Genomic DNA, 27,953 nt, shown 5'->3' with positions numbered 1-27,953 from the left:
GTCAAAGCCAGGATCAGAACACAGGTCTTGGAATTCCATCCACAATCCACTAGACCACAAACGCATTTTTCCAGTGCATACTACTGTGCCAAAAGCTCCGTTCCCAAAGGGCCTATCTCCGCTTGCCTTACACAGACACCCCCACTGAACAAGTAAAATCCTGTTAAAAAACAACTTCAATTTCTAGCCACCATTAAAGCTAGAATTTCAAGCAATATATTTGATAGAAGCAACTGTGGTCAAATACATGATTTCCATGTCATTAAAGGGTAACAGACTGTGTAATTAATAAGCAAACATAGGTGTGTCATGTGCATCAGTTCATGAAATTCTTTCATATGAACAGGTCATCTGCATCTCAATGGAAGGAGAGGGCAGGAAAAAAAACTTTCCTTCAAATTTTAAGCACAGATTGAAGACGCTTTACAGCTATTTATCTGGGCTGTTATTGCCTATCATGTCAATATGTAACTAGAGACTCATTAAGATGCACATTATATAGCCAATATAATAGCCTTGCCTCAAACCACTAAGGTTTACTATGCAAATCAGCATTTAGGGATTTCTTTAAAATGATTATTTTTGACCCACTGGCTGTATAGACTCCTTTGGGGAACACTATGTTGCACTTACTACATGAAGACTTTGTGGATCGTTCAGCTGATGCTTATATATGCTGGGCTTATCTTCTAAATACTCTTTTCAGGATGTTTTCTTCTTGTAAAAAAACAAGATAATACTTTGGAAGCATCTTAAATTCTCTTCTCATTTCCTACCCCAAAAAAATGTCCATGGCACTTGCATCTGTTTTCAAAATGTCACTTCATAAAACACAGTTGGCTTTTTTAGGAGTGAAAAAAATAGTAAGACGCTAATAACTATTATGTTAATAGTCTCACCTTAAAAATAGTCAAAACCTATTTAGTTTGCAGACTTGGTAAATAAATTTAAAGACAAATGGGCAAATCTTCAGCTGCTGTAGATTGTCACAACCCTGGTGACTTCAATGGAGATAGGACAATTTTCAGCAGCCAAGGATCTGCTCCAAAGCATAGTCTCTCCAAACAGAGGTCTGCAGAGCAAACTGTGATCCCAGACTTCGTAGTATTTTTTTTCCACATTAACTTTAACAATGGAGTTTAACAATGGGATTTTTAAAAGCACTCAGTGTTGGCCTAACTCTACTCCCACTGAAATCAATAGTAAAACTGCAATGGGAACAGAATTAAGACTACTCCTGAGCACTTTTAAAAATGCCATCCTAAAAGAGAATGACAAACTTTTTGTTTTAAGCTACTGAAGATGCAGCTGTATTATCAACCTTTCTCTTCTCTTTCCTCAGTGACACAAATGTTCAGCTTCAACCGAAAACTACATTCATGGCAAACATCTGGTGGAATTCATATTCATCTATTATTTAGTTGCAATGTACTTTCCTGTGATGTCACAAATGCATTTCATACACTTTACAGAACTGCTATACATGCTATTCATATTCTATAGATTCACACTACAAAAATTAATGGAAAGTATATATCTAAATTCCCTAGAACTGCTTTGAAAATCTCACACAAAATATTTTGTATTTCAGGGCATTTCCTTTGTACAAGCATAATAAAAGATAAACTTTACATTTTATATTGTAATGCTACTGTATCAATTCATGCCTCTGTGGCACCTTCCATTAGAAGATCTCACAATGCTTTACAAGTAGCATTGCATTACTCCTTACAACACACTTCAGAGGAGGTGCTCTTAAACGCATTCTGTAGATGGGTAGAAGAATGATTCCTGCCTCCTCGTTAGATTGTAAATAAGTTGAGTGGTCCACTGGGAAATAGACTATATCCCACAGGGGAAATAAAATATCTGTATATTGTTGAAAACTGTGTTTTCTGATTTAATTGCCAGTAAATAACTCTCGCAAATAAATAACTCTGCACTATTGGCTGTTTGTTTCCATTCAGTGTGATTAAGAGACACCCCACTTTCTCTCTATCATCTTATGCCTCCAGCCACGGCAAGACCTCTTGAAGCTGAATGTAGCCATTTACAACTCACAGAGACAAAGATATTAAGTGAACACATTCTATCTAACTGCAGACATGACAGCAGGAAACAGAATATACATAAAAAGCTGGTTCCATATTTTCCAAAAACATGTGAAATATCTGCTTCTTTAATGATGCCCAATTCATTTACAAATGTAGGCATCTTAATTCATACATCCAGAGACCGCTCCTACCAAGGATCTGGAAGATCAGTCCATGAGTATTCCTTAGAGCAGCCTACTGGTGGCACCACATCCTGTGAGTAGGTGGCCTGCTGTATTACTGATTATTATTAGTTGTATTAGAGTAGCACTAACAGTCCTCAAGCAACATCAGGGCCCCATCATACAGAGTACTGTACAAACAGAGTAAGGGACAGTCTTTACTCAGAAGAGATTAATACTTAAAGTAGTGTCTATGCCCCATGCTGCAATTGCTTGCCTAAGATTTGATCAGCCTCTGCTGATCTTAGGCACACCTCCTGCCTGCACCCAAATAGGCAATAAGGATGTGTTGGATGTGGAGAGGAATTGCATCCAGGCCCAAATGGCTGGAATTCCAAAGAATTCCAAAGTGTTGTATCACACTCCATGGGCAGTTACTTTACTTCTTGAATGACTGCCCTCTATGTTCTATACCATGGACTCAGGTCACGTGTGGTTCCACACATGTGGACTTCCCTGTGGAGGGGACACAAAGCTGGCTGCGGGGGGGGGGGGGGGGGGGGGGGGGCGGGGAGACACTCAGTCTGCGAAGACTTCAGACTCTTTCTCCCTCTCTCTCCTCATGACCGCATGCTCCAACTGTGCAATCCCAGGTTTTGCTTACCACTAGGAGCTGGGGCCCTCACAGCCTTTTCCCCCACTGGACACTAATCACTAGTTGCAATGAGTCATTAATCTTAACCACATTATATGACCCTCAGATTCTATAATTTCTAACCCAACTGTGCCAGGAGGCTGCGAGGAAAGCAAAAAACTCACTGGGTCACATGCCAGTTTGGCGCAATGGGGAAAATTCCTTCCCGATCCCTAAAATCAGGGAATCAGTCAGACCCACAGTATCATAAGCAACACAGCTCCTAATCTGCAACAAAGGGGAAGAAGGGTGGGGCATCTAACTACAGAGTAGAGATGCTTTTGAGGAGTCCAGGTTTAGTTTATATAAGCAAGGTGTGTGGGAGAGAGGCACCTGACCCTATTTCCATTGCCCAGCCAACAGCTGAGCAGAGAACTGGGGAATGGAAGTGGGGGTGGCAACCCCACTTCCTGCCATTCATGCATATTGGGCTTCTTGTGTTGCTTGCTGTCCAGTCAAAGTCCTTCTACACTAAAGCAGTGAGAGGATAATCTATTATATATTATAATTACAAATACCCATGTAAATGATGTTTCCGATCAGAAAGATTGCATTTGTAGGTAAAAAGCCCCTAACTGATTCTCTGAAATGGGGCCACCTATGCTTGGTTAAGCCAGATTGTCAAAACTCCTGCCTCAGAGGAATGCAGATTGAAAAGGAATGAAATATAAAGTGCATCATTGCTATGATGTAAATATAAATGGCTAGATTTCAATTCCTGTGAGCCACAGAACCATGGCTAGCCCTTGGGGGAGGGGTGTGTGTGTGTGTGTGAGAGAGAGAGAGAGAGAGAGGTTACATCCACTGGCTGGACCACAGGGAGGTTAATGGATACACTAGTAGTGCCAAATGACAGAGAACTTTAGCTCAAGTGGTAGAAGCCTAAGCTTTTGGAGCTGAAGAAACAGAGTTTTAGTTCCAGCTCCCTGTGTGTGTGTGTGCGTGGGTGAGAGAGATTTTTCTAGTAATTGCCTCAGCTGAATGCATCACATGGATTTGTTACGGGGAGGATGGTAGCAAAGGCATCCAGCACATGCAGTGGGTCTAATTGTTTTTATACCTCCAAGCAGACCTCTGGAACAGTTTCAAGAACCCTGAAAAGACAGATTAATGATCCCTTTTAACTTTAAAAAACATTAGACCTACTGCAAGAAGCACACCCCACCTTCTAATAAAGGGTGCCCTGTAGCTGCACAGGGAGCTCCTGGCTCCAATTCTGCTGCGGCAAACTGCAGATGTTATTCACAAGAAAAACTGTAGAAAAGAGAAAGGAAGCAATTTTTCAGCTCTCTCCGCTGTATGCGGGAGTTTAATTTTCCAGCATCTGGTAATATTTCTTTTTACTGATTCTAGGAAGAAAACAACCCACAAAATTTAGAAGCTACATTAGATAAACCAAAGAAATATTTTGTGTGGCAAACATTTAGATGCGTACGCCATCCCCTTGTTACCAGCAAGATATTGGGCTGGTGAATGGCACAGAATGTATCACACAGAGGGGGGTGCACAAATCTTCCCTTACCAGCACAGCCTCTCACCACAACTCCCAAACCCTTCCATCACCCAGGTAGGCAGCAGTCACAAGACTCACTACAGTGGGTAAGATTTTTCTTGGGTGTGTAATTAAGCCCCATAACTTCTCAGATGCAAAAGAGTAGGGCTCACCACATCAATGTCAACAATGGATTCTGCATTGCTTTACAAAGCATAAACCACCCTCCATCTGTTCCTCTCTTTTGACCTCCCCTCCACACAATGGCTCTCCTAAAACCCAGAAGGGAGACACAATGAACAAAAGAGTCCAAAACCTCCTCTTGAAAGTTAGAACCACACCACTCTTCTGCAGCATAACATCTGTCCTCATCCTCCTTTGTCCGGCAGTTGGCTCCATCTCCCCCTTCCTGTTTAACCTCACGCCTCCAGTACCTCTGCTTACTTTTCATAATACAAGCATGCTTTATGCTCTCCCAACTTAAAAAAACAAACAAACCCTCACTCTTGACTCCAGCTGCCTCTCCAACCGCCACCCCATTTCCCTTTCATCTGTAAGCTCACTGAATGCACTGTCTACAATCATTGGCTGGAGTTCCTCTAGGTACCTTCTGCCTTTTGCATGCCACCCAAACTGCCTTCTAGCCAATGTCAGAACCACTTCTCGATCCTCATACTCCTTACTTTGTCAGTCACCTTTGACACAGTGGACCATGCTCCTCTTCCTGAAATCTTCTTTCCCCTTGTCTCCTAGGACTATGTCTTCTCCTCGTTCTCCTCCTGCTTCTCCAACCACTCCTTCACCATGTCAGCTGGAGGATCCTCCTCATCCCTTTCTATGGGGTCCCTTTCTTTGGAGGTCCTTGGTCCCCTTCTCTTCTCCCTCTACAACTCATCTCTAGCTAATCTCACACACAAACACAAATTCAGCTACCATTTCTATGCCAACAATATACAGATTTACCTCCTTATTCCAGACCTATCTCCTGCTGTCCAACGAAAATCTTACCATGGTCCATGCCTCCTTCACCTCAAGCCTAGACAATTACAATGTTCTCCCCAAGGGAACTGCAGCTTAAATCATCCCGCAAACTGGAGCTGGTGCAGAATCTGGCTGTCTGTGTATTAATGGCTGTATCTGGCCATACCTTTGGAATCTGACTGGCTTCTTATAAGTTTCTAGATGTCGTTGCAGGTGCTGTTTTTTGATCTACAAAGCCTTAAAATGGCTTGGAACATGCCTTTCTGAAATACATACCATCTCTCCGTGCCACTTTGCCACAGATGCCATCAACATAGACACTTCTGATGGAGTCCCTTTAATATAAAAGAGTGAGGACTGCTGAAAAAGTATTTCCCATTAGCAGTCTCCAACCTTGGGAATTTACTCCCCCAGGGTAGGTTTGAAATGGCTCAAATCAGCTGACCTTCAGATTAATCTCTTTACTGAGGCTTTTGGGGAAGGCAGGGACACAATAAGGGTTGGAAGGCAAGGCAAGTTTCTGCAATGGTTTGGTTTAATCTCTCAATGGTTGTTTTCCTTTTCTCTGGTTTTGGGGTGAGGGGAAGGAGCGGCTATCTATTTTTATATCATTGTGTTATGTCAAACATTTCTTTTATGTACATTTAACTATGTCAAAGGCTTGTTCAGGACTGTCACTTAAAAAATAAAAAGGTTCTACAAATAACGAAGTAAACAACTACATAAATAAGATACCTTCTCAGCATACCCTTTTGTTCTACATACTTTATCTGCAGTCTGATTTTTATACTGTCTATTAATGTGACAGAGAGAAAAGCTATTTTGTATTGTGTGTGTCTATGTTATCAGAGTCCATATCTCATTGCTCCCAAGGGGTTTTTTTGGTTTAAATTTGGCATTATATGCAAAGTGTTTGTATCCAAGGAAATGCTGAGGAGGATTGAAACATTCTCTGGATTACAATGCACACTGGGTGAAATTTTGAAAGCAGCCTCAGAGAAATAGGAAACTAAACCCTAATAGCTTCTTTGAGTATCCCAGACATGAATTTGATTATAATGCACATATTATTGTTTTGCAATTCTTTGCTCAATTCTTCTCTGTGAAATACAGAAATATAGCACATGGCCACTTGCATGGATAATATTGTATTTTCCGGTTTTGTATTTATTGGGGTAGGAGCAGACATGCCAAACCCGAGGGGAAAAAGCAGAAATTGGGCTTGTTTTTGGCTCAATTGGCTTGTGAGTTGCTTGTTAGCTAGTTTTTGGCTTGTAGCTTGTTGCTTGTTTTTTTTAATCAGCTCCCAGCAAGCAGGTACAAGGGGGATCAAGCTGGGGCAAGGGGGGGAGAGAGTCAGGGGTGCACAGCAGGCCACCACAGTCCCAAACTGCATGCCAGAAGGAACTAGTTACATAGAGTGTTGGGGTTCTTAGGGATTGGCTTATTTTGACCTTGTTTTGAAATGGGATTAGCTTGATTTTTGGTTTATTGTGAGAGTTGGGATGCTTATTTACCACGTGAAAGTTGGCAACTGTGGGTAGAAGCTCAGCTGTTGACCTTCTTTTACTTTACTATGGCAGTATGTAAACTTAATAGCCAAAAATGTCTATTGTGTTACACCCATCATCAGTTTTATTCCATGAAAACTGAAATCAGTTCCATAATCACAGCATGTGAGTGGGACTTATGTGATTTCTATCCTACCTACTAGTATACATTTTAAACATATGATTGAAGATTAAGGAATAAGCATATGGTCATTCAGCAGCCCAATGGTCTGAAAAATTCCCATGCAGTTAGCTCAGAGAGAATTAAGACTGCAAGTTAAGGCCAATTAAGGGTATTCAAGCCCATCATGGTTGATCTGAACAATGAAGGATAACAGAATCTAATGCACTTTTTCCCACTGAATGCATCCAATGCAGTGAGCTGTAGCTCACGACAGCTTATGCTCAAATAAATTTGTTAGTCTCTAAGGTGCCACAAGTACTCCTTTTCTTTTTGAGAATCTAATGAGAGAACAAAATATCAGATTAGATATGTGGATAGACAGAGCATTTGTGTGGCACCCATGGCAATAATATCGTGGAAACCAAAGGACATGTGTGATGGTGATAATGGATTTTAGTGGCACTCTAAACATATTTTGTACAATTTTATTTTTTATCTGGATGGTAATTTGGCTGAAAGCACAATGGAGAAAGCTAATACACAATGGAGGATCCTGTGAACTACAGGCCAGTCAGCCTCGCCTCAGTCCCCGGAAAAATCATGGAGCAGGTCCTCAAGGAATCAATCCTGAAGCACTTAGATGAGAGGAAAGTGATCAGGAACAGTCAGCATGGATTCACCAAGGGAAGGTCATGCCTGACTAATCTAATCGCCTTCTGTGATGAGATTACTGGTTCTATGGATGAAGGGAAAGCAGTGGATGTATTGTTTCTTGACTTTAGCAAAGCTTTTGACACGGTCTCCCACAGTATTCTTGTCAGCAAGTTAAAGAAGTATGGGCTGGATGAATGCACTATAAAGTGGGTAGAAAGTTGGCTAGATTGTCGGGCTCAACGGGTAGTGATCAATGGCTCCATGTCTAGTTGGCAGCCGGTGTCAAGTGGAGTGCCCCAGGGGTCTGTCCTGGAGCCGGTTTTGTTCAATATCTTCATAAATGATCTGGAGGATGGTGTGGATTGCACTCTCAGCAAATTTGCGGATGATACTAAACTGGGAGGAGTGGTAGATACACTGGAGGGCAGGGATAGGATACAGAGGGACCTAGACAAATTGGAGGATTGGGCCAAAAGAAATCTGATGAGGTTCAATAAGGGTAAGTGCAGGGTCCTGCACTTAGGACGGAAGAACCCAATGCACAGCTACAGACTAGGGACTGAATGGCTAGGCAGCAGTTCTGCGGAAAAGGACCTAGGGGTGACAGTGGACGAGATGGTGGGTGATGAGTCAGCAGTGTGCCCTTGTTGCCAAGAAGGCCAATGGCATTTTGGGATGTATAAGTAGGGGCACAGCGAGCAGATCGAGGGACGTGATCGTTCCCCTCTATTTGATATTGGTGAGGCCTCATCTGGAGTACTGTGTCCAGTTTTGGACCCCACACTACAAGAAGGATGTGGATAAATTGGAGAGAGTCCAGCGAAGGGCAACAAAAATGATTAGGGGACTGGAACACATGACTTATGAGGAGAGGCTGAGGGAACTGGGATTGTTTAGTCTGCAGAAGAGAAGAATGAAGGGGGATTTGATAGCTGCTTTCAACTACCTGAGAGGTGGTTCCAGAGAGGATGGTTCTAGACTATTCTCAGTGGTAGAAGAGGACAGGACAAGGAGTAATGGTCTCAAGTTGCAGTGGGGGAGGTTTAGGTTGGATATTAGGAAAAACTGTTTCACTAGGAGGGTGGTGAAACACTGGAATGTGTTACCTAGGGATGTGGTAGAATCTCCTTCCTTAGAAGTTTTTAAGGTCAGGCTTGACAAAGCCCTGGCTGGGATGATTTAATTGGGGCTTGGTCCTGCTTTGAGCAGGGGGTTGGACTAGAGGCCCTCCTGAGGTCCCTTCCAACCTTGATATTCTATGATTCTATGATTCTATGAAAGCAGAATTCTGAAAAATACCAATAAATAAATGGCACAAATAGGAAAGATCAAATGAAAGAGCAACCGTGGACAATGCAGAGATGCAGGAGAGACTCAGACTTCAGTTACTGACAGCGAGAGAGAGGGAATGAGAGAGTTGTTGAAACTCCATCATGCTTAACAGGAAAAGCAAGGGCAAAAGAGACGGGGCAGGATCACAGTGGGGTCAGGGAGCCAGACTGATGTTCAGGAAGGGAAGAAGTGCTGAGGTCTTATAAAATTAGGCTCTCTCTCTAGAAGTAAGAAGTAGAAGGTTACTGAAAACTACTGTTACTTTTATGTTATATTTACTTTGGTTAAATAAAAGTTTAGTGTTTTTTTCCAAACCCAGAAGTTGGAGACATAGTCAATTAGTGGGATTTTGAAGAGAACTCCAGGGCCCTCTAAACAGAATTAAGAAAAGCAACCAGGATCACCCAATATTCACAGGCAAGTGTCCTGAAAGGAAGTTTAGAAGGATAAAGGGCTGTGCTAGAGACCTAGAACTAATCAATTTTGAATGAGGTTTGTGCCAAGGAAGGGACAGGACATGATGAAATACGATAATTTAGAAGTACAGATAATAAGACTTTGTATTTACGCACAGATATTCCGTGGACTAATTCCCATATAGCCAGCCATACATCTTTGACCAGAATTTTAGATTTTATGTGGATGCAGAACATCATTATCTTGGAGAGACCAATGATTCAGAAGAACAATGATCTGGCCCCAAAAGCTCATGAACCACACCAAATTACAACTTCATATTTTCTTTTCTTAAAATAATATTCTACTCTTATAGCTTCAAACACTGCAGTACCTCTAAACAAAGATCATTTTTGGACCATTACTTTACGGCTTTGTGTTTGTTTGGTGTAAATATGTATGTATAGGTACACCGTGAACAAATAGTGGGGTATTTCCTTGAGATGTTTCCAGGATTAGAGGTGGACTATTTAAACAATAAAATATATAGAACTCATTAGATAGATAGATAGATAGATAGATAGATAGATAGATAGATAGATAGATAGATAGTGTTAATGAAAAACATGAATTAATCAAAAGAGAAATTAAATTTTTCAATCGTACCATTTATATAATAAACACTGTCATTTTCATATACAAAAATATTAGCCATTTCCATGAACTAGGCCTTTATACCATCCCACAATTCTTTTCTTTGTGTGCAGCAGAAGATAGTGACCCGATCAGTAAAGTGTTTTTGCTATACCATATATTAGTGAGAAATAATTCAGAAAGTATAGCTGAAGTGTATATGGCCATTTGTAATTCTGTATTTTTTTCCGTCTATCCTAAAGCTAGATAACTCTGGACACAACTACATCTCCAAAGATGTCACTATCCAGTAATCCACATTTAAATAAATATGAGGGAGTCTATGGACTTTATGAAGGATTTTAAACTGTCGTAATTTTTAATGAGAACCAGAAGCTGTGTCAATGGAACGCCTTCAATGCTGTAATGACACTAGAAAAAAGAAAAGATCCTTGTCAGACCTAATATATAAAATCTGAATTTTAAACAACACTCAGACCTAATTTTCTGAATTGACTTAATAAGAATTTTTAACACATGCATTATGCATACCATCATGAAAATCTTTCATCTTAGTTACAATCTTAAAACTGAAATTTTGTAACACAAGTGTAGTACCTTTGTACTATCAGCTACTCGTTACCACCTGTAACAAAAGTGGGAAATGGCACTACATGGGACAATTTAAGTGACAGTAACCGAAATGAAGAAGGAAAATGATACCAATTTTTTTACCCATTTCGTTGAAATCTTGAAACTAGTATTTTAAAGTCTGTTGGATGCTATAAAGTAATATCGGGATCTCAAATAGCCTCAATTGTGTGTGTGTCTTTGTGCAGAATATATATCTGTGCGCTCAGGCACAGACAAGTATGCACACAATTGTCTGTGCATGTGCACACACATAAACACACACGTATACTAGAGGGTGAGCGTATAATTAACATTGTCTAGCTCTAACCTGTTATAAGATACCATTTTCTTTTCCTCACATCTTTTCCAAATTATACTTGTTTGGCCTGAAATTTTCCAAGCTGGTGTGTGTATTTTATTTTAAGTTTCAGCTAAAATGGTTCAGTCATTTCTGAGAAAGAAGTTAAGGAAAAATATACATCTAAGAAATGTCTACAACCATTTAGTTGAGCAACTCTCTTGTGCCTCCACGCTTTGATGTACAGATATTTAATCTGGCAGGTGGTCTCCCTCCAGATCTGTCTTTTCTTGTTCCCTTGAAAATTCACCCCAAATTTGACTAAATTACATGACTTCAAAAAAACTCAGTTTGCACATGCTCAGTGATGAGCTGTTAGTGTACGGCCACTACATTTTCTGGACATTCTGGTTGCACTGAATATTCTCCATTCCAGAAATAGACAGACAGATGGAAAGATCAACTAAACTTGAAAGAAAGAAAGAAAGAAAGAAAGAAAGAAAGAAAGAAAGAAAGAAAGAAAGAAAGAAAGAAAGAAAGAAAGAAAGAAAGAAAGAAAGAAAGAAAGAAAGAAAGAAAGAAAGAAAGAAAGAAATATATGAAATATATATATAGCAAATTACCATCTGCTTGTGAATGTCTCCAAGCATCAAACTTAAAAGAGTAAAATTATTTGCTCAGATCTAATTGTCATTCTGAATATTTCTCCAAATTGCCAGGTACATTCAGGCTCCTGCCAGAGGCTTAGACCTTTTATTGCTCTATTCATTGCCCCAATATTCATAATGTTTTATTTCCAAATTTGGTAACAGAGATGTTTACAACACTTAAACAGATTAGTCTGAGCACAAAGAGATTCAATAGGTGTTGAAGTACACAGGATTTGCATAAACTGCACAGATGAGTGCAAAGATTTTATAAATTTCTATTTTGGGGGCAACAGAACCACAGTATGCAAGTTACATAGCTCCTTTTGTCAATCATTCCCTTTGGAATGACATTTCTGGCTGCTGGTTTTATTTTGCATCTGCACAGATGAGATTCAGTCTCCTCACTATCCTTTGCTTTCCATGTGTCTGTGCAGGCGAAAAAGGCTGACCATTAAGCCATAAGCTATGCTTCTGTGTTTTAAGACCAGTGAGACACTATAGTACATGCATATTGTTTAATGAAAACCTGATTTCTCTTTGTCTTCCCATTCCTTTAAAATACTCCCCAAGCCTGTAGTGAAGAAAATAATGCAATTCAGTTATTTCCTCAAAGAACATGGAATTCTACTAATAAACATAAAGTGATTCACTTGGCCAGAAGCAATGCAAACAGGGATTTATTGGGGTGCTACATCTATATAACGTACATGTTTGTACAACTATATTGATAATTATAAGTACTATTAATCTTCCAAGCACTTTGGTAGGAAGATTGTAGTAATTCATCACTGATTGCTGGAGGAGATTCTGAAAAAGAAAGGAATTCTAAGTACCCTGCTAACTCCTGAATGTAAACTGATCCATTTAGTGGCAATCATATTTCAGGCTATGCCCCATCTTAAGAGTTACTTAACAATTTACAATTAGAGGGCATTTATCTAGCATAGAACAGATTTATTTATACTTTTTATTGCTGTACATAGTAGATTTGGGGCTCTTTACTATAGAAATTATCTTTCTGAAAACAAATTAACTGGAGGGAGATCATCAGTTTATTTGGAGAGTAACATTTAACCACTATTAGTACATTAGAAATGAAAGTTGTTTCAGTGTGGACAATTTAGGAACTCTACAAAGCAGCAATAATGGGCAGAATGGCGTATTTTCCACCATCCATCTTTATCGAGCCTGCATATAGCATCTTCAGTCTTCCTGAGAATATGATGCAAAGTCTGATCAATACCCTCATGCCCAGTAACACCTTTATGAGCTATAATATTGAATTGGAAGAGTGCATTTGACAAGTTGGAGATGCTGAGGCAATTAAAACAAAATGAAGCAACCTGTAAAGATGCTAACAGGCTCAAAGTAAAGCATTAATTAGATAAACAGACTGAAAAATGTTAGCTGCTATAGGAATATATTATTCTTCAATGACGTATGTGCAAGTTTTCTGTAACGGTTTTGCTACTCACCAGTACAAGCATGAATTTGATTATAACAAAATGTCATGCATACTGTGACACTGCAAGTTGTACAAGGAATGTAATGTACTGCAATGAAATTAAAAACCTTTCACCGGGTACTAAGACACAAAATAAAACCACATGGATTTCTTTAACAGAGCCCCATGCTGAACACCTGACCCAGACACCTCCTCTGTAGCTCAGCATCTACATGTTCAGAATGCTTAAAGAAAAGCCCAAGGAACTTAGTGTTCAAATGCAGCAGTCAAACTTCCTTCCAGACAGCTCTTTTCTGTTCAGATCCAGTTCTACCTGTTATCTAGTGAGATATGTACAACCAGAGTATGTGAGAATCCTGAGGTGCAGAAAACTATAGACATGCTTCTTTCAGTGACTCTAAGAACTTCTAGCCAATAGGAAACAGGCTCACACTTGGGCGTGAAATCCTGGCTCCACTGAAATCAACGAGAGTTTGCCATTGACTTCAAACGGAGCCAACATTTCACCCTCGAACTCTAATTTAACCTATGTGCAAATATCTCAAAATTAATTAACTCTCTAGTTCAGTGGTGAGCAACCTGCAGCCCGTGGGCCACATGCAGCCTATCAGGGTAATCTAATCGCGGGCTGCAAGACATTTTGTTGACGTTGACCGTGCACAGGCACAGCCCTCCACAGCTCCGAGTGGCCGCAGTTCACCGTTCCACCACTGCTCTAGTTATTGGATTAAAATTTGGTGCAAATCACATTTATAAAACATTCTAACTATTAGCTAGGCAACTTCCCCTCCTTGCCCAATCACCACATCTGCTGATATGGGAGTTTGAGATTTTGAAGTAATTTTTGAAGTAATTTATTGTTGTTTTTTTTTAAATAGATAAGAATTTTGAGATTTTGGGATACTTGCATGGGGTTCAGTGAATCTGAAACTTTAGACATGCACAGTTAAATCCTGGACTGCAAGGAACACGTTGTGAAGGGGGAGTGTTCCGAGAGCCCAGACACCAGCACAAGCCTCAATGTCTGCATTGCAATTTTATAGCTCCGCAGCCCCAGCCTGAGTCAGTTGACATAGGCCAGCTGTGGCTGTTTCATTGCAGTGTAGACATACCTTAAGAGACAACAGGTTCTCAGCAACAATGCTGAAGTGATAGTGACCCACAGCATCAAATTCCCAGTGAAAACGTCCAGTTCTTCCAGGAGCGATGAGTTTCTACCTCTGCCAAACACTTTAAAATAAGTGGTGGTTACAAAGATCAGCTGTGTTTGACCAACAACGTTCTGTCAATCATAGAGTCGTAGGAACCATTGAGAGGTTATCTAGTCCAGTCCTCTGCACTCATGGCAGGACTAAGTATTATTCAGACTATTCCTGATAGGTGTTTGTCTAACCTGCTTCTAAAAATCTTCAATGATGGTGATTCCATAGCCTCCGTAGGAAATTATTCCAGTGCTTAACTACCCTGACAGTTAAGAAGTTTTTCCTAATGTCCAGCTTAAACTGCCCTTGCTGTAATTTAAGCCCATTGCTTCTTGTCCTATATCAGAGATTAAGAGCAACAATTTTTCTCCCTTATCCTTGTACAACATTTTATGTACTTGAAAACTGTTATGTCCCCCACTTAGTCTTCTCTTTTGCAGACTAAACAAATCCAGTATTTTCAGTCTTCCCTCATAGGTTGTGTTTTCTAGACCTTTAATAAATTTTTGTTGGTCTTCTTTGTACTTTCTTCAGTTTGTCCACATCTTTCCCGAAATGTGGCACCCAGAACTGAACACAATACTCCAGTTGAGGCCTAATCAGTGCAGAGAGGAGCAGAAGAATTAATTCTCATTACAGAAGAATTACTTCTCATGTCTTGCTAAGAACATCTGCTGATACATTCCAGAATTATGTTTACTTTTTTTTTGAAACAATGTTACATTGTTGACTCTCATTTAGCTTGTGATCTACTATGACCCCCAGATTCCTTTCTTTAGTACTCATTCCTAGGCAGTCATTTCCCTTTAGCATGTGCACAACTGATTGTTCCTTCCTAAGTGGAGTACGTTGCATTTGGTCCATACTGAATTTCATCCTATTTATGTCAGACTATTTCTCCAGTTTGTCCAGATCATTTTGAATGTTAATCCTAGCCTCCAAAGCACTTGCAACCCCTCCCAGCTTGGTATCGTCCACAATCATCTGCACTTCGATCATGCTTTCTACCTATGAAGCTCGACTTTCTTTACAAAGATCAATGAACAAATATGCACAATGCCCCTCTCAAGTAGGTTAGTATTGTTCTTGTACCTATTTTATAAATACAGAAAACAAAGGCACCAAGAAGATAAATAACTTGCTTACATTGACACAAGCAGCTTGAGAAAGAACTGGAAATAGAACACATGTCTCTTGACAACTAGCTTTGTTCTTTATCCACAAAAATCATCTCTCTATTTTCCAGTGGTATCAAAGCACAAGTACTATATCTGAGTAAGTAATAAAAGTTATTTTGTTTGAAAGCAAACTTAAAAAACAAAAACAAAAAAAAACCCCAATGCCCATGACACCTTTTTTTCCAGTCGACATGATCTCTTTGAATGGTTACTAAAACATGCCATGACAAAACAACAGGCCCAAAGATAGATAATCACACGATCAATAGTTAAATAGAAAAGTACGTTAGTGAACCCGAAGTTACAGTGCCTGAGGTCAAGTATCGGGGGCAGCCATGTTAGTCTGTATGTGCCTGAGGCTTAATGAATAACCTGATGATAACCTGCTTTTCTGGTGTTGAAAATGGTGTTGTCCTATGACATAGGCTATGTCATAAATATAAAGGGAAGGGTAAACCCCTTTGAAATCCCTCCTGGCCAGGGGAAAGCTCCTCTCACCTGTAAAGGGTTAAGAAGCTAAAGGTAACCTCGCTGGCACCTGACCAAAATGACCAATGAGGAGACAAGATACTTTCAAAAGCTGGGAGGAGGGAGAGAAACAAAGGGTCTGTGTCTGTCTGTAGTCGTCTTGGCCAGGGACAGAACAGGAATGGAGTCTTAGAACTTGTAGTAAGTAATCTAGCTAGGTATGTGTTAGATTATGATTTCTTTAAATGGCTGAGAAAAGAATTGTGCTGAATAGAATAACTATTTCTGTCTGTGTATCTTTTTTGTAACTTAAGGTTTTGCCTAGAGGGGTTCTCTATGTTTTTGAATCTAATTACCCTGTAAGATATCTACTATCCTGATTTTACAGGGGGGATTTCTTTATTTCTATTTACTTCTATTTTTTATTAAAAGTCTTCTTGTAAAACACTGAATGCTTTTTCATTGTTCTCAGATCCAAGGGTTTGGGTCTGTGGTCACCTATGCAAATTGGTGAGGCTTTTTATCCAACATTTCCCAGGAAAGGGGGGGTGCAAGTTTTGGGAGGATTGTTCATTGTTCTTAAGATCCAAGGGTCTGGGTCTGTAGTCACCTAGGCAAATTGGTGAGGCTTTTTACCAAACCTTGTCCAGGAAGTGGGGTGCAAGGTTTTGGGAAGTATTTTGGGGGGAAGGACGCGTCCAAACAGCTCTTCCCCAGTAACCAGTATTAGTTTGGTGGTGGTAGCGGCCAGTCCAAGGATAACGGTGTAATATTTTGTACCTTGGGGAAGTTTTGACCTAAGCTGGTAAAGATAAGCTTAGGAGGTTTTTCATGCAGGTCCCCACATCTGTACCCTAGAGTTCAGAGTGGGGGAGGAACCGTGACAGGCTATATTAAATATGATATATTTATGGTGTGAAAAATGTTTGAGCATCTCTTATTGAAAAAGAAAAGTTAATTTGTAACAACATAATTAACATCTGGAAAGACACTATTCCAAGAGTAGCTGTGGCTTTGCACACTTTCTTGCTATTCCCCATCCTCTCCTCTTTCCTTTTGGGACAGTAAATAGCCAATAGGAATAATTTCTCAATCCATGCAGCTTTCTATCAAGAAACATGAGAGTTTAATCATGGTCTTTTCTTGAATTTAAGTTTTATAAAAACCACAGCCATTGGTAACATACACCCATGAAACTTTATATACTGCACCATGGGCATTGACAACCCAACGATCCCATTTTACTTTAGCTGAATTATGATTCATTTAATGCTGAACACATTCAAGGCATTTCTCCTCCTTGAAATGATGCCATTCTCTCTACATTATTTCATATTATGCACAAGTGTCCCCTCAACATAAGCAAACTGTAATACAGACCTGCTTTCATATGATAACATTACCATGTTTAACAGTTTTATTGTCTAATTACATTAACTTTAATCTTGAGCAATTTGGCATGTACGGTAGGTCAAGATATTGCATTTGAATGGGTATGGAGCTGGTCTGATTTCTGATTCTAAAATCCAGGATCAGGCATTTCAAGCTGCAAAGAGGAGAGAAAGTATAAATACTGTGTATCAAATATGTGCGAGGCAGGTCACAAGGGGGCTGGAAGAGATGTTAAAAATCTTCAAAAAACAGTGGGAGGCAGGATGTACTTGCAGGACCTCTTAGTGGGAGGTAGACTGATATTTTTGTAATCGGAACTCCGCTTGACTACAGGGTGTATGCAACTTCCAACATTTTTCAGTAGAATATTGGTCAACCCATTTAAAATTAGACATCAGCTCATTTTATCCTCACTATGAAATGCATCCAGAGTGTTCACTAAATCGTGATTTATGTCCCAGGAAGAGACGTTTTAGGTGTTAGAAAATAATCACACCATAAGGAGATTTGGTGATTATACTACCCTCTCTCCCCCGTGGAAAATTCATAATTTATGGCCAGAGTTTGTTGCAGCAAAAATGTTACAGATATTTTCTCACTCACTTTCTGATGCAAGAAATAGTGATGTAAATCCAGGGTAACTCATGAGAAATCAGAGAAGGTATTCCATATTTACCCTGACTGTAAGAGAGCTCAGAATCTGGCCCTTTGAATGCACAGATAAAAAAGTATATGTCTTTAGCGCTGTGCTCCAATCCTAAAAAAAGAGATGCTGCACTTCACTCTCATCCTAAATAAAGAAGTGCCGGAACACACTTCCAGAAAACGATAGCACCAGAACGCCATTACAACCTCCCGTGAGAAAAGTGCCAGAACAGCATTCCAGCACAACTCGAGCCCTGTTTTTGCAAACATTCCTGCCAGAAGTGTGAAATCAAAGGTAATATAAAGATACATGGAGGCAACCAGGCCTGAGAAAAATGCCCAGTCTCAGACACTTCATAAAACTGGCTCTGTAAGTAAGATGATGACAAAAAGAAAAACATATACAGAACACCCAGAGGCCTCCTGAATGTTATGCTTTAAGCCTTTTCTGTTCATCTAACAGATAGCCCATGCAGGTGTGCTTCAAAAGAATGAAAGTGCTCCATATTGTAAGAAGAAACTATTTGCTAACTGGACATGAAAACATACCCTAGAGTTATCAAAAGTATCAAGAATAAAACTACCCACCTCCAAAAAAACCCCAAAATGTGAACGTGAAAGTAAATTGTATTTTGTCCTCTTCAATATAAACTGAATCTACATCAGCCTTGCAATAGTGCCATGATCATTTAATAGCAAAATCTATTTTCTCATCCTTTATGGTGGAGGTGGTGAAAATGAGTGAGGGAAAAAAACCCAAATATGTTATTTCTCTATAGCAAAAAAAAAACAACCCAGCCCAAAACAAAAAAAACCCAACCTTCGCTATCACATGGCCCTCATCTCTGTAATGTCTGAGTGCCTCGTGTGTCATACAACAGCCCTGTGAAATAGAGAAGTACCATTGTCCCGATTTTACAGGTGGGAAACTGAAGCACATACAGGCTACAAGGCTTGCCATGCTCACACAGGAAGTCTGTGGCAGAGTAGGGAATTGAATCTGGGTCTCCCTTTCACTGGACCATCCTTCTTACATTTTCCCCTTTTGCTAGTTGGTCGGAAGAAATTTGCAAGACTGATATAAATAGAGAAACAGGGATACATCCAGGGAGTCATCCTCATAAATAAACCTACAAGATGAACTACAGGATTTGGCAGTTTCTCTTGGGACCTATTTAATAGTAGTCAATAGTCTGGTCCCCTTGGCCAGAGAATTCCTAACTACTTTTGAAGCTGCAAAATTTACCTTGTTCTTGAAAAGTTCCATGGAGGACTAGCAAACCAATGGAGGCAAATTCCTGGAGGCATTTGGCTTGTGGAACACACAGGCAGATAGAATGGAAGTTGCTGTAGTAACCCCACTGATATAACACAATCTAGCCAAGCCCAGAGCAGGGGGGAAAGTGCTTTGTATGAAAACTCTGAACCCAATTGCTGCAGAACAACAAAGGTGCTATTAATTTCTGATTTCAATTATAATAGGTCAGGATGAGTAGTTTATACTAAGTAGTATTTAGAAAATAAAAATATTGATATTTTGGCAGAAAAGAATTGTAAATTGCAAGTTAATAAGACAGTGTGCTTTAAATAAAACACAGCAGCTTAAATAATGCTGACAAAACACATCACATACCTTAATGTGTATGGAATTTAAGAGGAAGCCCAATATTCTCCAGAGAGTGACCCTTGGTTCCCCACATTAATTACTGGTGTTACTTTGTTAAGACATACACTGCATTAATTAAAGTGAGGAGAAAATGTAGTAGATTAAGTTACATTTCCAAATTATAATATTTCCACCTGTCTAGGAGTATAAATGCCTCTTACCACCGTAGGATCTGAGCGCCTTACAATCAACAATGGATTTCACCCTTGCAACTCCTCTCTGAGGTAGACACATGCCAGCTCTATTCTACAGATCAAGGGGCAGGTATTCTTTTTGTTTGTGTGTTTTCGTTCTGGACTTTAGTTTGTAATGAAAAATGTATTTAAAAGTAAAGACTCAGACTCCACAGATGAACAAAGTTTGCCTCCGCGGAAGGAAGTAATCATATTCATTATTTCACATGGGCAACATCAAGAATAACTGGGAGACATTTGATTGCCTTACCTTTCAGCTAGACTTCATTATGAAAGGACAGCCACACATGTAAGAGTGGCCTCACTGCTAAGTGCATAAAAATATCCCTTGGGAAATGAGAGCCACTCAAAAAAAAAAATCCATTTCTTTTGCACCAAGTTGGAGACACTTGGAGCAATTTGCAATTCTAAAGATGAAATCCCAGAGGTTTCAAGCAGCTATGTATTACAGAGAAAAAGCCACTGTCCCAGTTAGCGGCTAGAGAGCTCCCATGAGCAAAAAAATAAAGAAATAACAATAAAAAAATGCACGGTCATCAGAGCTCAGTATAAATCAGTCCAGATAGGGAACTATGCGAGAACAAACTGCATATAGAACAACGGAAGATACTGTACAAAAACAACTTAAGTACTGTCCCCTACACTAGTTCCTTCTTGGTGACGAAAGTCAAGCGAATAACTATATGCTGATGAAAGTGAGCAAGTATAGAGGAAACTGGACTCACGCTGAGCTGCAGGTCATCTGTCCACTGGCCAATCAGGTGGTAGCCTGGAGTGGTGGTGTTTGTTGTGTGATACTGAAAGATGTCATAGCGCCCTGGTGCATCACCGTTTTTATTAAACATCACTGGAGTGCCTGCACTGCCTGAGGAAGGAAGCAAAAAAACAGCCAAAGCTTTACAATGCTTGTTTTGTTTATTTTGTCATGGCTAAAAGCTTTCGACTGGTATCACAGCTCAGGCAGAGGCCATCCATCATCACAGCAGTTTAAATGGACGCTTTAGGACATCGTGCCATAATCCTATCCCTCTTTCTGTGATTAATTATCATGACTCATACCACTAGGTGAAACGTAAAAGTAAAGTAAAATGACATGAGCCTTGCTTCGTATCATGAAATATCATACGGGCTTCCCTCCCCGCCTCTGCCCCCTTCTCCCCTGAGGGAGTTCTTTAGTGAATATTAGTCCTGTGAATGGAGCCTCTATATGATTTTTTTTTCCCCAGAAAATGTTCCTTCTGCTTCTGAGAGATACCGCCATCAGAAGACAGCCCAGGTTTAGTGACTCTTGACTGGCATCCAGAAATAGCTTCCTCCTCCACAATTTGTTCTTATTCCAGTAATCAGCATGCAACTGAGATGGAACAGAACAGAGGACATTATCGGAAAACTATTCCTAATCTCTCCTTGTACGCTGCTTTGTTTACACCCTAGGACACTGATACTTGCCGAAAAGTAGCTTAGTCATGAACAATATAGGGCCAGATTCTGGACTGTTTCTTGTGAAGCATGCTAGGTAGAGTGATGTGAGAGAGGCAATGAAGTGGCAACAGCAGATCTAAGGATGTCAGAACCACCTTGCTTGGATGGGTCAGGGCCCCGAGTGCAATACACTAAACAATGCTTCAACCTGCTAAAGTAGCTGACTGCATGCCCCTAGTGCGGCTTGCTTGGATGCATCATATGTACAGAATATCCGGGGTGGGGCCACACACCCGAAGCCAGCTCATGGGAACAGTCCTTTTGGGGCCGTGGACCAGAATTGGGTATTAGTGTAGCCTCCCACAGGGCATAGGTGCTAGAACTAGGGGTGCTGCCAGACACCCTGGCTTGAAATGGTTTCCATCACACACAGGGTTTCAGTTTGGTTCAATGGCTCTCAGCACCCCATTATACAGATTGTTCCAGCATCCCTGCCCAAGCTTTCTAATATGTGCCTGTCCTGCCCTTTGCCTATCCAGGAGCTTTGTAGGAGGAGGTGGTCCCCAGCACCTAATCCTCTTAGCACATCCAAACAAGACAGGTTAGAATAAGGGGGCAAAATAAACACACACATGTTACATGACAGCCAGGCGTTAAATTCTGATAGCTAATTAATACATTTGAGATGCTATTGCGAAAAGAATCCCAATCAGAAGATGTGCAACTCAGTTAACACTATAAGGCTGTATGGCTACTTCTTAAAATGAGTGTTCAAAGAAATTTAGTATTTTCAGATAGATCTAAATGAAAGCTTCCAGGACCACATGTGTTTCAAGATGCATTAAAATAGGTTTCTGGGAAGTAAAGCAATATTGTGTCAAGATAGAAGATCATTAGTATATCTATATTCAAAACTTTCTCCTACCACATTGCTTGGTGGGAGGGAGGGCGGGTATGAAAAATCTCTTCAGTTGTAGTACTGAACTTTAAGTTTATGGTTTTCCTCATGATTCCTATTCTTCACTGAATTTCAGAGAGTGAAAGAAGGTTTGAAGGAGTGAATTAGCATAGTTTCCAAATTCTAACCCTCGTAAATTATTTCTTGTCTATACTGCAGCCTCTCTGAGATCAGACACTGATTAAGTTCAAAGACTGGTACAGAAAATCTTCCACAGAAATCTCTTGTCTCTGACTCCTTATGGATACTAAGCTGATATGTAATTGTTGTTACGGATTCATGCAGCCAGAACATCTTTATGGTGGGAAAACATTTTTAGGTGCATAAGGGCGATAATTCATAAATTCCTTCTCAAAGTCAGCAAAAATAGTAAATGGGATTTAGCTAATCATGACTTTTTAAAGCGTTTATATGATTAGCCAAGCTACATATTGTTGCATCTGACATAAAAGAATACAATTCAGAGCATAAGAGTCCAATCTGGCCCTCCATAATATTTGTAGGTATATCCTTACGTCCCCAAATGACACTAACACAAAAAAATGGGTGTTTTTTATACACTAGGGGTCAGATCTTCACCTGATATAAATTTTCACCACCTGAGGATCTATTCCATAAATTGGGCAGTAATGCAGATAGGGTATTACTCACATACATACATGTGCATGCATAAAACTGTAGGTTTTTTTCTCCTTCTAAATAGATGCAGAATAAACTTGGTGTGTATCAACAAGAGTCGAGGTTAAAAGTTGCCCTGTGAAAGTATAGAGCTTTGTTATTTCATATCTGCAGATTAGTATGATATCTAGTTTTTAAATGACAGATTTCAGAGTAGCAGCCGTGTTAGTCTGTATTCGCAAAAAGAAAAGGAGTACTAGTGGCACTTTAGAGACTAACAAATTTATTGGTCTCTAAGGTGCCACAAGTACTTCTTTTCTTTTAGTTTTTAAATGGAATCTATAAATAATAAAGTCCAAATGACAGCTGGGGTAGGGAGACTGTGTTGGGGAGAAACAAGGCATGGAGTCCCTTTTCACTCCTGGGCTGTTAAACATTAAGTGGATAGTTTGGCTGCTTGCACTTGCTGGTAGTGATGGTGGACCATTAACGTTGCTGACAGTGTTCAGGGCCCTGCAGGGGTATGGCCCTGTGCAACAGTCAGGGCCTGGCAAGCTTTCCTAGTGACAATGTATATTGTCACAAGAATGCACTATACGAGAGCCTTGCCTGTGCATGTGTAAATAGTTAACTGGGTAAAGGGCCAGTAGCCAGTGCTCAAGAATATGCAGGCCTATTTCTGGGTTTCGAAGGATCAATACAACTTCTTGTTGTGCACTGCTAATGGCTTCCTTCATGCAGCTTTTCAATGCAGTTCTTAAATATCACAGCTGCTCCACCAGAGTAGTTACTGCTGCTGGTCAGCCTGCTCTCTGGTTCATGAAAGCACCGCTGTTCAAGAAATCTCTTGAGTATGTGATTATCATTAAGCATGTGCTCAAGTGCTTTTCTTAATCTGGTGCTGGATGCCTACTCCTGGCCTCTAAATGCATAATTCTTCCAGACATCATCTATGCAGCTCGCCCACCCTACCCAGTGTGGTTCTATCTCTAGAATCATCATGTGTTTTATTCTAAGTTAAGTACAGCAACATAATTTTAAATGTGATTCTATATTAATATGTATTCACCATTAGTATATATTTATAGTAATAATTAGCAGCATAGTTGATATTTGCTACTTTTTCAGGCTTGTCCTCTTTCATGAGTTTAAATTTACTTCATCTGGAAATCTACCCACACACCAAAAGGAAGTGAAAAGTGAGGGAAGCTATTTGGAGTAAGGAATGGTACATAGTTGTGATCATCTCAGGTTATAATTCAAGTAGAAGATTTCTGAGTTGCCTGTCTTATTAAAGATGGAGCAACTGGACTATCAACCAAAAGGTTTGCTTAGTAAGTGCAAATCCTACAGTCCTTACTCACTCTTCGATCCCAGTGTGGGTCTGATAGCATATTTTGGCACACAGTGCCCCACCATTTGATTGGAGGATCTAATTCTTTCATGTGCATGTTTTAAAGTTGCTACAGTATTTTACTCAGTGCTCTGTTTATTTATGCAGACTATAAGAAACAATGAGAAGTGGTACTAGGAAACCTGCAGGCTGAAGCATATTATTTTCATAACTGGTGCCATTTATTATTTTAATTTTTCTTATTATAACAGGGAGGGGGAAGATTTTCTTGAGGATTCAGGCTGACATACCTTTTTTTTTTTTTCTTTCATTGAGAATTGTAAGTCTCCACAGTCCCATCAGGCAACTGGGAAACCTAGTAACATGCTCTTCCGTGGTGCTGCCTGCACAATCAGTGTTATAAAATATTAATCCATCTGTTCCCAACGACTAAGTAACACACACACTAAATTCAGTACATGATGCCCCTTTCACATTGAAAATCTCACTGCAAAGACACAATTTATGGGATTTTGCGGGATTTGTGTCTCTTAATCAGCAGAAAAAAACTCATCATGAAGAAAAGTGCAATAGGAGATGGGTCAGAGTCTTGTTAAGTGTGACAAGCTAAGATATCTTTTTATGACTCACAGTCACTGCAGTTCTGAGGAGCAGCTATGGTTCATATAAAAATAATCCGTTTTTCAGGTCATCGTGGAGGGGAGGGGGAACACAGACACTTTGCATCATAAATTGAATATACAGAATCTTACTGCATCTGGACTTTCTAAAAAATTATTCTCAACATTGTGAGACAACATTGGAATTCATACTGAGCTCCTAGTACAAATCCACAGTCTCTATTCATTAAAATATCGCTTGAGCTCTTCCTTTATGAATGTCATGGTCTTTGTAAGGGGGGAAAAAATCCCTGAAGCATGCACAGGCAAGATGATTTCAGCTGCATAGGTTTCAGAGTAACAGCCGTGTTAGCCATAGTTACAAGGAGATCTGTTTGCATACCTAAATGCAAAATAGGATTGGATCACAAGATCATAAGCTTAAAATGCACAAGAATGGGATACACATTTTTTCCTTCACACTGTCAGGAGAAAGGATTCATGTTGTGCCATTCTCTGTTCTGATTACAAGTCTTGTAACAAGAATGAGAGAGAAGTTTAATTATGTATATGTCAAATGGTGACATTCAGCCACTGGCCCTCCCAGAAGCAGTGTTAGGTGTCCTACCCTCCCCGGGGGGTGCACCAAAAGGGGGCACTCAGCTGAGTGGCTCAGTATGCAGGAGAACAGTACAGATTGCAACCCATTTAGGCCAGGGGCTCTGCTTCTTCCCGATCCAAGTTGGAATGGCATGCACTGTCAGAAGCACACCAATGGATTACTCTTCGTGCTCTCCAAGTGCAGGGACTGGGGCAACAACAAGCACTTGGAATGTACCATGCCATCAGGAAATAGGATCCTTGTGCTCTGTCACAATCTGGTCCTATCTGTTTAGTGAATTATAGTAGTGTGTAAGGTTTCAGAGTAACAGCCGTGTTAGTCTGTATTCGCAAAAAGAAAAGGAGTACTTGTGGCACCTTAGAGACTAACCAATTTATTTGAGCATAAGCTTTTGTGAGCTACAGCTCACTTCATCGGATGCATACTGTGGAAAGTGTAGAAGATCTTTTTATATACACACAAAGCATGAAAAAATACCTCCCACCACCCCACTCTCCTGCTGGTAATAGCTTATCTAAAGTGATCACTCTCCTTACAATGTGTATGATAATCAAGTTGGGCCATTTCCAGCACAAATCCAGGGTTTAACAAGAACGTCTGGGGGTGGGGGGTAGGAAAAAACAAGGGGAAATAGGTTACCTTGCATAATGACTTAGTCACTCCCAGTCTCTATTCAAGCCTAAGTTAATTGTATCCAATTTGCAAATGAATTCCAATTCAACAGTTTCTCCCTGGAGTCTGGATTTGAAGTTTTTTTGTTGTAATATCACAACTTTCATGTCTGTAATCGCGTGACCAGAGAGATTGAAGTGTTCTCTGACTGGTTTATGAATGTTATAATTCTTGACATCTGATTTGTGTCCATTTATTCTTTTACGTAGAGACTGTCCAGTTTGACCAATGTACATGGCAGAGGGGCATTGCTGGCACATGATGGCATATATCACATTGGTGGATGTGCAGGTGAACGAGCCTCTGATAGTGTGGCTGATGTTATTAGGCCCTGTGATGGTGTCCCCTGAATAGATATGTGGGCACAGTTGGCAACGGGCTTTGTTGCAAGGATAGGTTCCTGGGTTAGTGGTTCTGTTGTGTGGTATGTGGTTGCTGGTGAGTATTTGCTTCAGGTTGGGGGGCTGTCTGTAGGCAACGACTGGCCTGTCTCCCAAGATTTGTGAGAGTGTTGGGTCATCCTTCAGGATAGGTTGTAGATCCTTAATAATGCGTTGGAGGGGTTTTAGTTGGGGGCTGAAGGTGACGGCTAGTGGCGTTCTGTTATTTTCTTTGTTAGGCCTGTCCTGTAGTAGGAGACTTATGGGAACTATACTATACTCTCAGCCCAGCAGAAGCTGCTGTCCTATCTCGGGGCCTCTCCTTCTGCCCCTCCACCCCCACAAACATGATACAGTTCTGTGGTGACCTAGAATCCTATTTTCGACGTCTCCGACTCAAGGAATATTTCCAACATACCTCTGAACAACATACTAATTCACAGAGACCTCCTTACCAACACTACAAAAAGAAGGATTCTAGGTGGACTCCTCCTGAAGGTCGAAACAGCAGATTGGACTTCTACATAGAGTGCTTCCGCCGATGTGCATGGGCTGAAATTGTGGAAAAGCAGCATCACTTGCCCCACAACCTCAGCAGTGTGGAACACAATGCCATCCATAGCTTCAGAAACAATTCTGACATCATAATCAAAAAGGCTGACAAAGGAGGTGCTGTCGTCATCATGAATAGGTCGGAATATGAACAAGAGGCTGCTCGGCAGCTCTCCAACACCACTTTCTACAAGCCATTACCCTCTGATCCCACTGAGAGTTACCAAAAGAAAATACAGCATTTGCTCAAGAAACTCCCTGAAAAAGCACAAGATCAAATCCGCACAGACACACCCCTGGAACCCCGACCTGGGATATTCTATCTACTACCCAAGATCCATAAACCTGAAAATCCTGGGCGCACCATCATCTCAGGCATTGGCACCCTGACAGCAGGATTGTCTGGCTATGTAGACTCCCTCCTCAGGCCCTACGCTACCAGCACTCCCAGCTATCTCTGAGACACCACTGACTTCCTGAGGAAACTACAATCCATCGGTGATCTTCCTGATAACACCATCCTGGCCACTATGGATGTAGAAGCCCTCTACACCAACATTCCACACAAAGATGGACTACAAGCCGTCAAGAACACTATCCCCGATAATGTCACGGCTAAGCTGGTGGCTGAACTTTGTGACTTTGTCCTTACCCATAACTACTTCACATTTGGGGACAATGTATACCTTCAAGTCAGCGGCACTGCTATGGGTACCCGCATGGCCCCACAGTATGCCAACATTTTTATGGCTGACTTAGAACAACGCTTCCTCAGCTCTCGTCCCCTAACGCCCCTACTCTACTTGCACTATATTGATGACATCTTCATCATCTGGACCCATGGAAAAGAAGTCCGTGAGGAATACCACCATGATTTCAACAATTTCCATCCTACCATCAACCTCAGCCTGGTC

General features: G+C 40.5%; 1 protein-coding gene across 12 annotated transcripts in view; it reads right to left on the bottom strand.

Moving 5' to 3' along the window:
- The window catches only part of GRM7 (glutamate metabotropic receptor 7), a 538,586-nt gene that overhangs the window by 154,072 nt on the left and 356,561 nt on the right, over positions 1 to 27,953 (bottom strand). For all 12 annotated transcript variants that reach the window (XM_073351193.1, XM_073351189.1, XM_073351192.1 and 9 more), the window contains one exon: positions 20,588 to 20,727. In XM_073351193.1, the coding sequence (XP_073207294.1) occupies positions 20,588 to 20,727 (140 nt within the window). The remainder of the gene's footprint in view (positions 1 to 20,587; positions 20,728 to 27,953) is intronic.

Source organism: Lepidochelys kempii, chromosome 7 (genome assembly GCF_965140265.1).
Source record: "Lepidochelys kempii isolate rLepKem1 chromosome 7, rLepKem1.hap2, whole genome shotgun sequence".
Lineage (NCBI taxonomy): Eukaryota > Metazoa > Chordata > Testudines > Cheloniidae > Lepidochelys > Lepidochelys kempii.
Note: the sequence above shows the minus strand (reverse complement) of the source record. Positions and strands in the feature narration are given on the sequence as shown.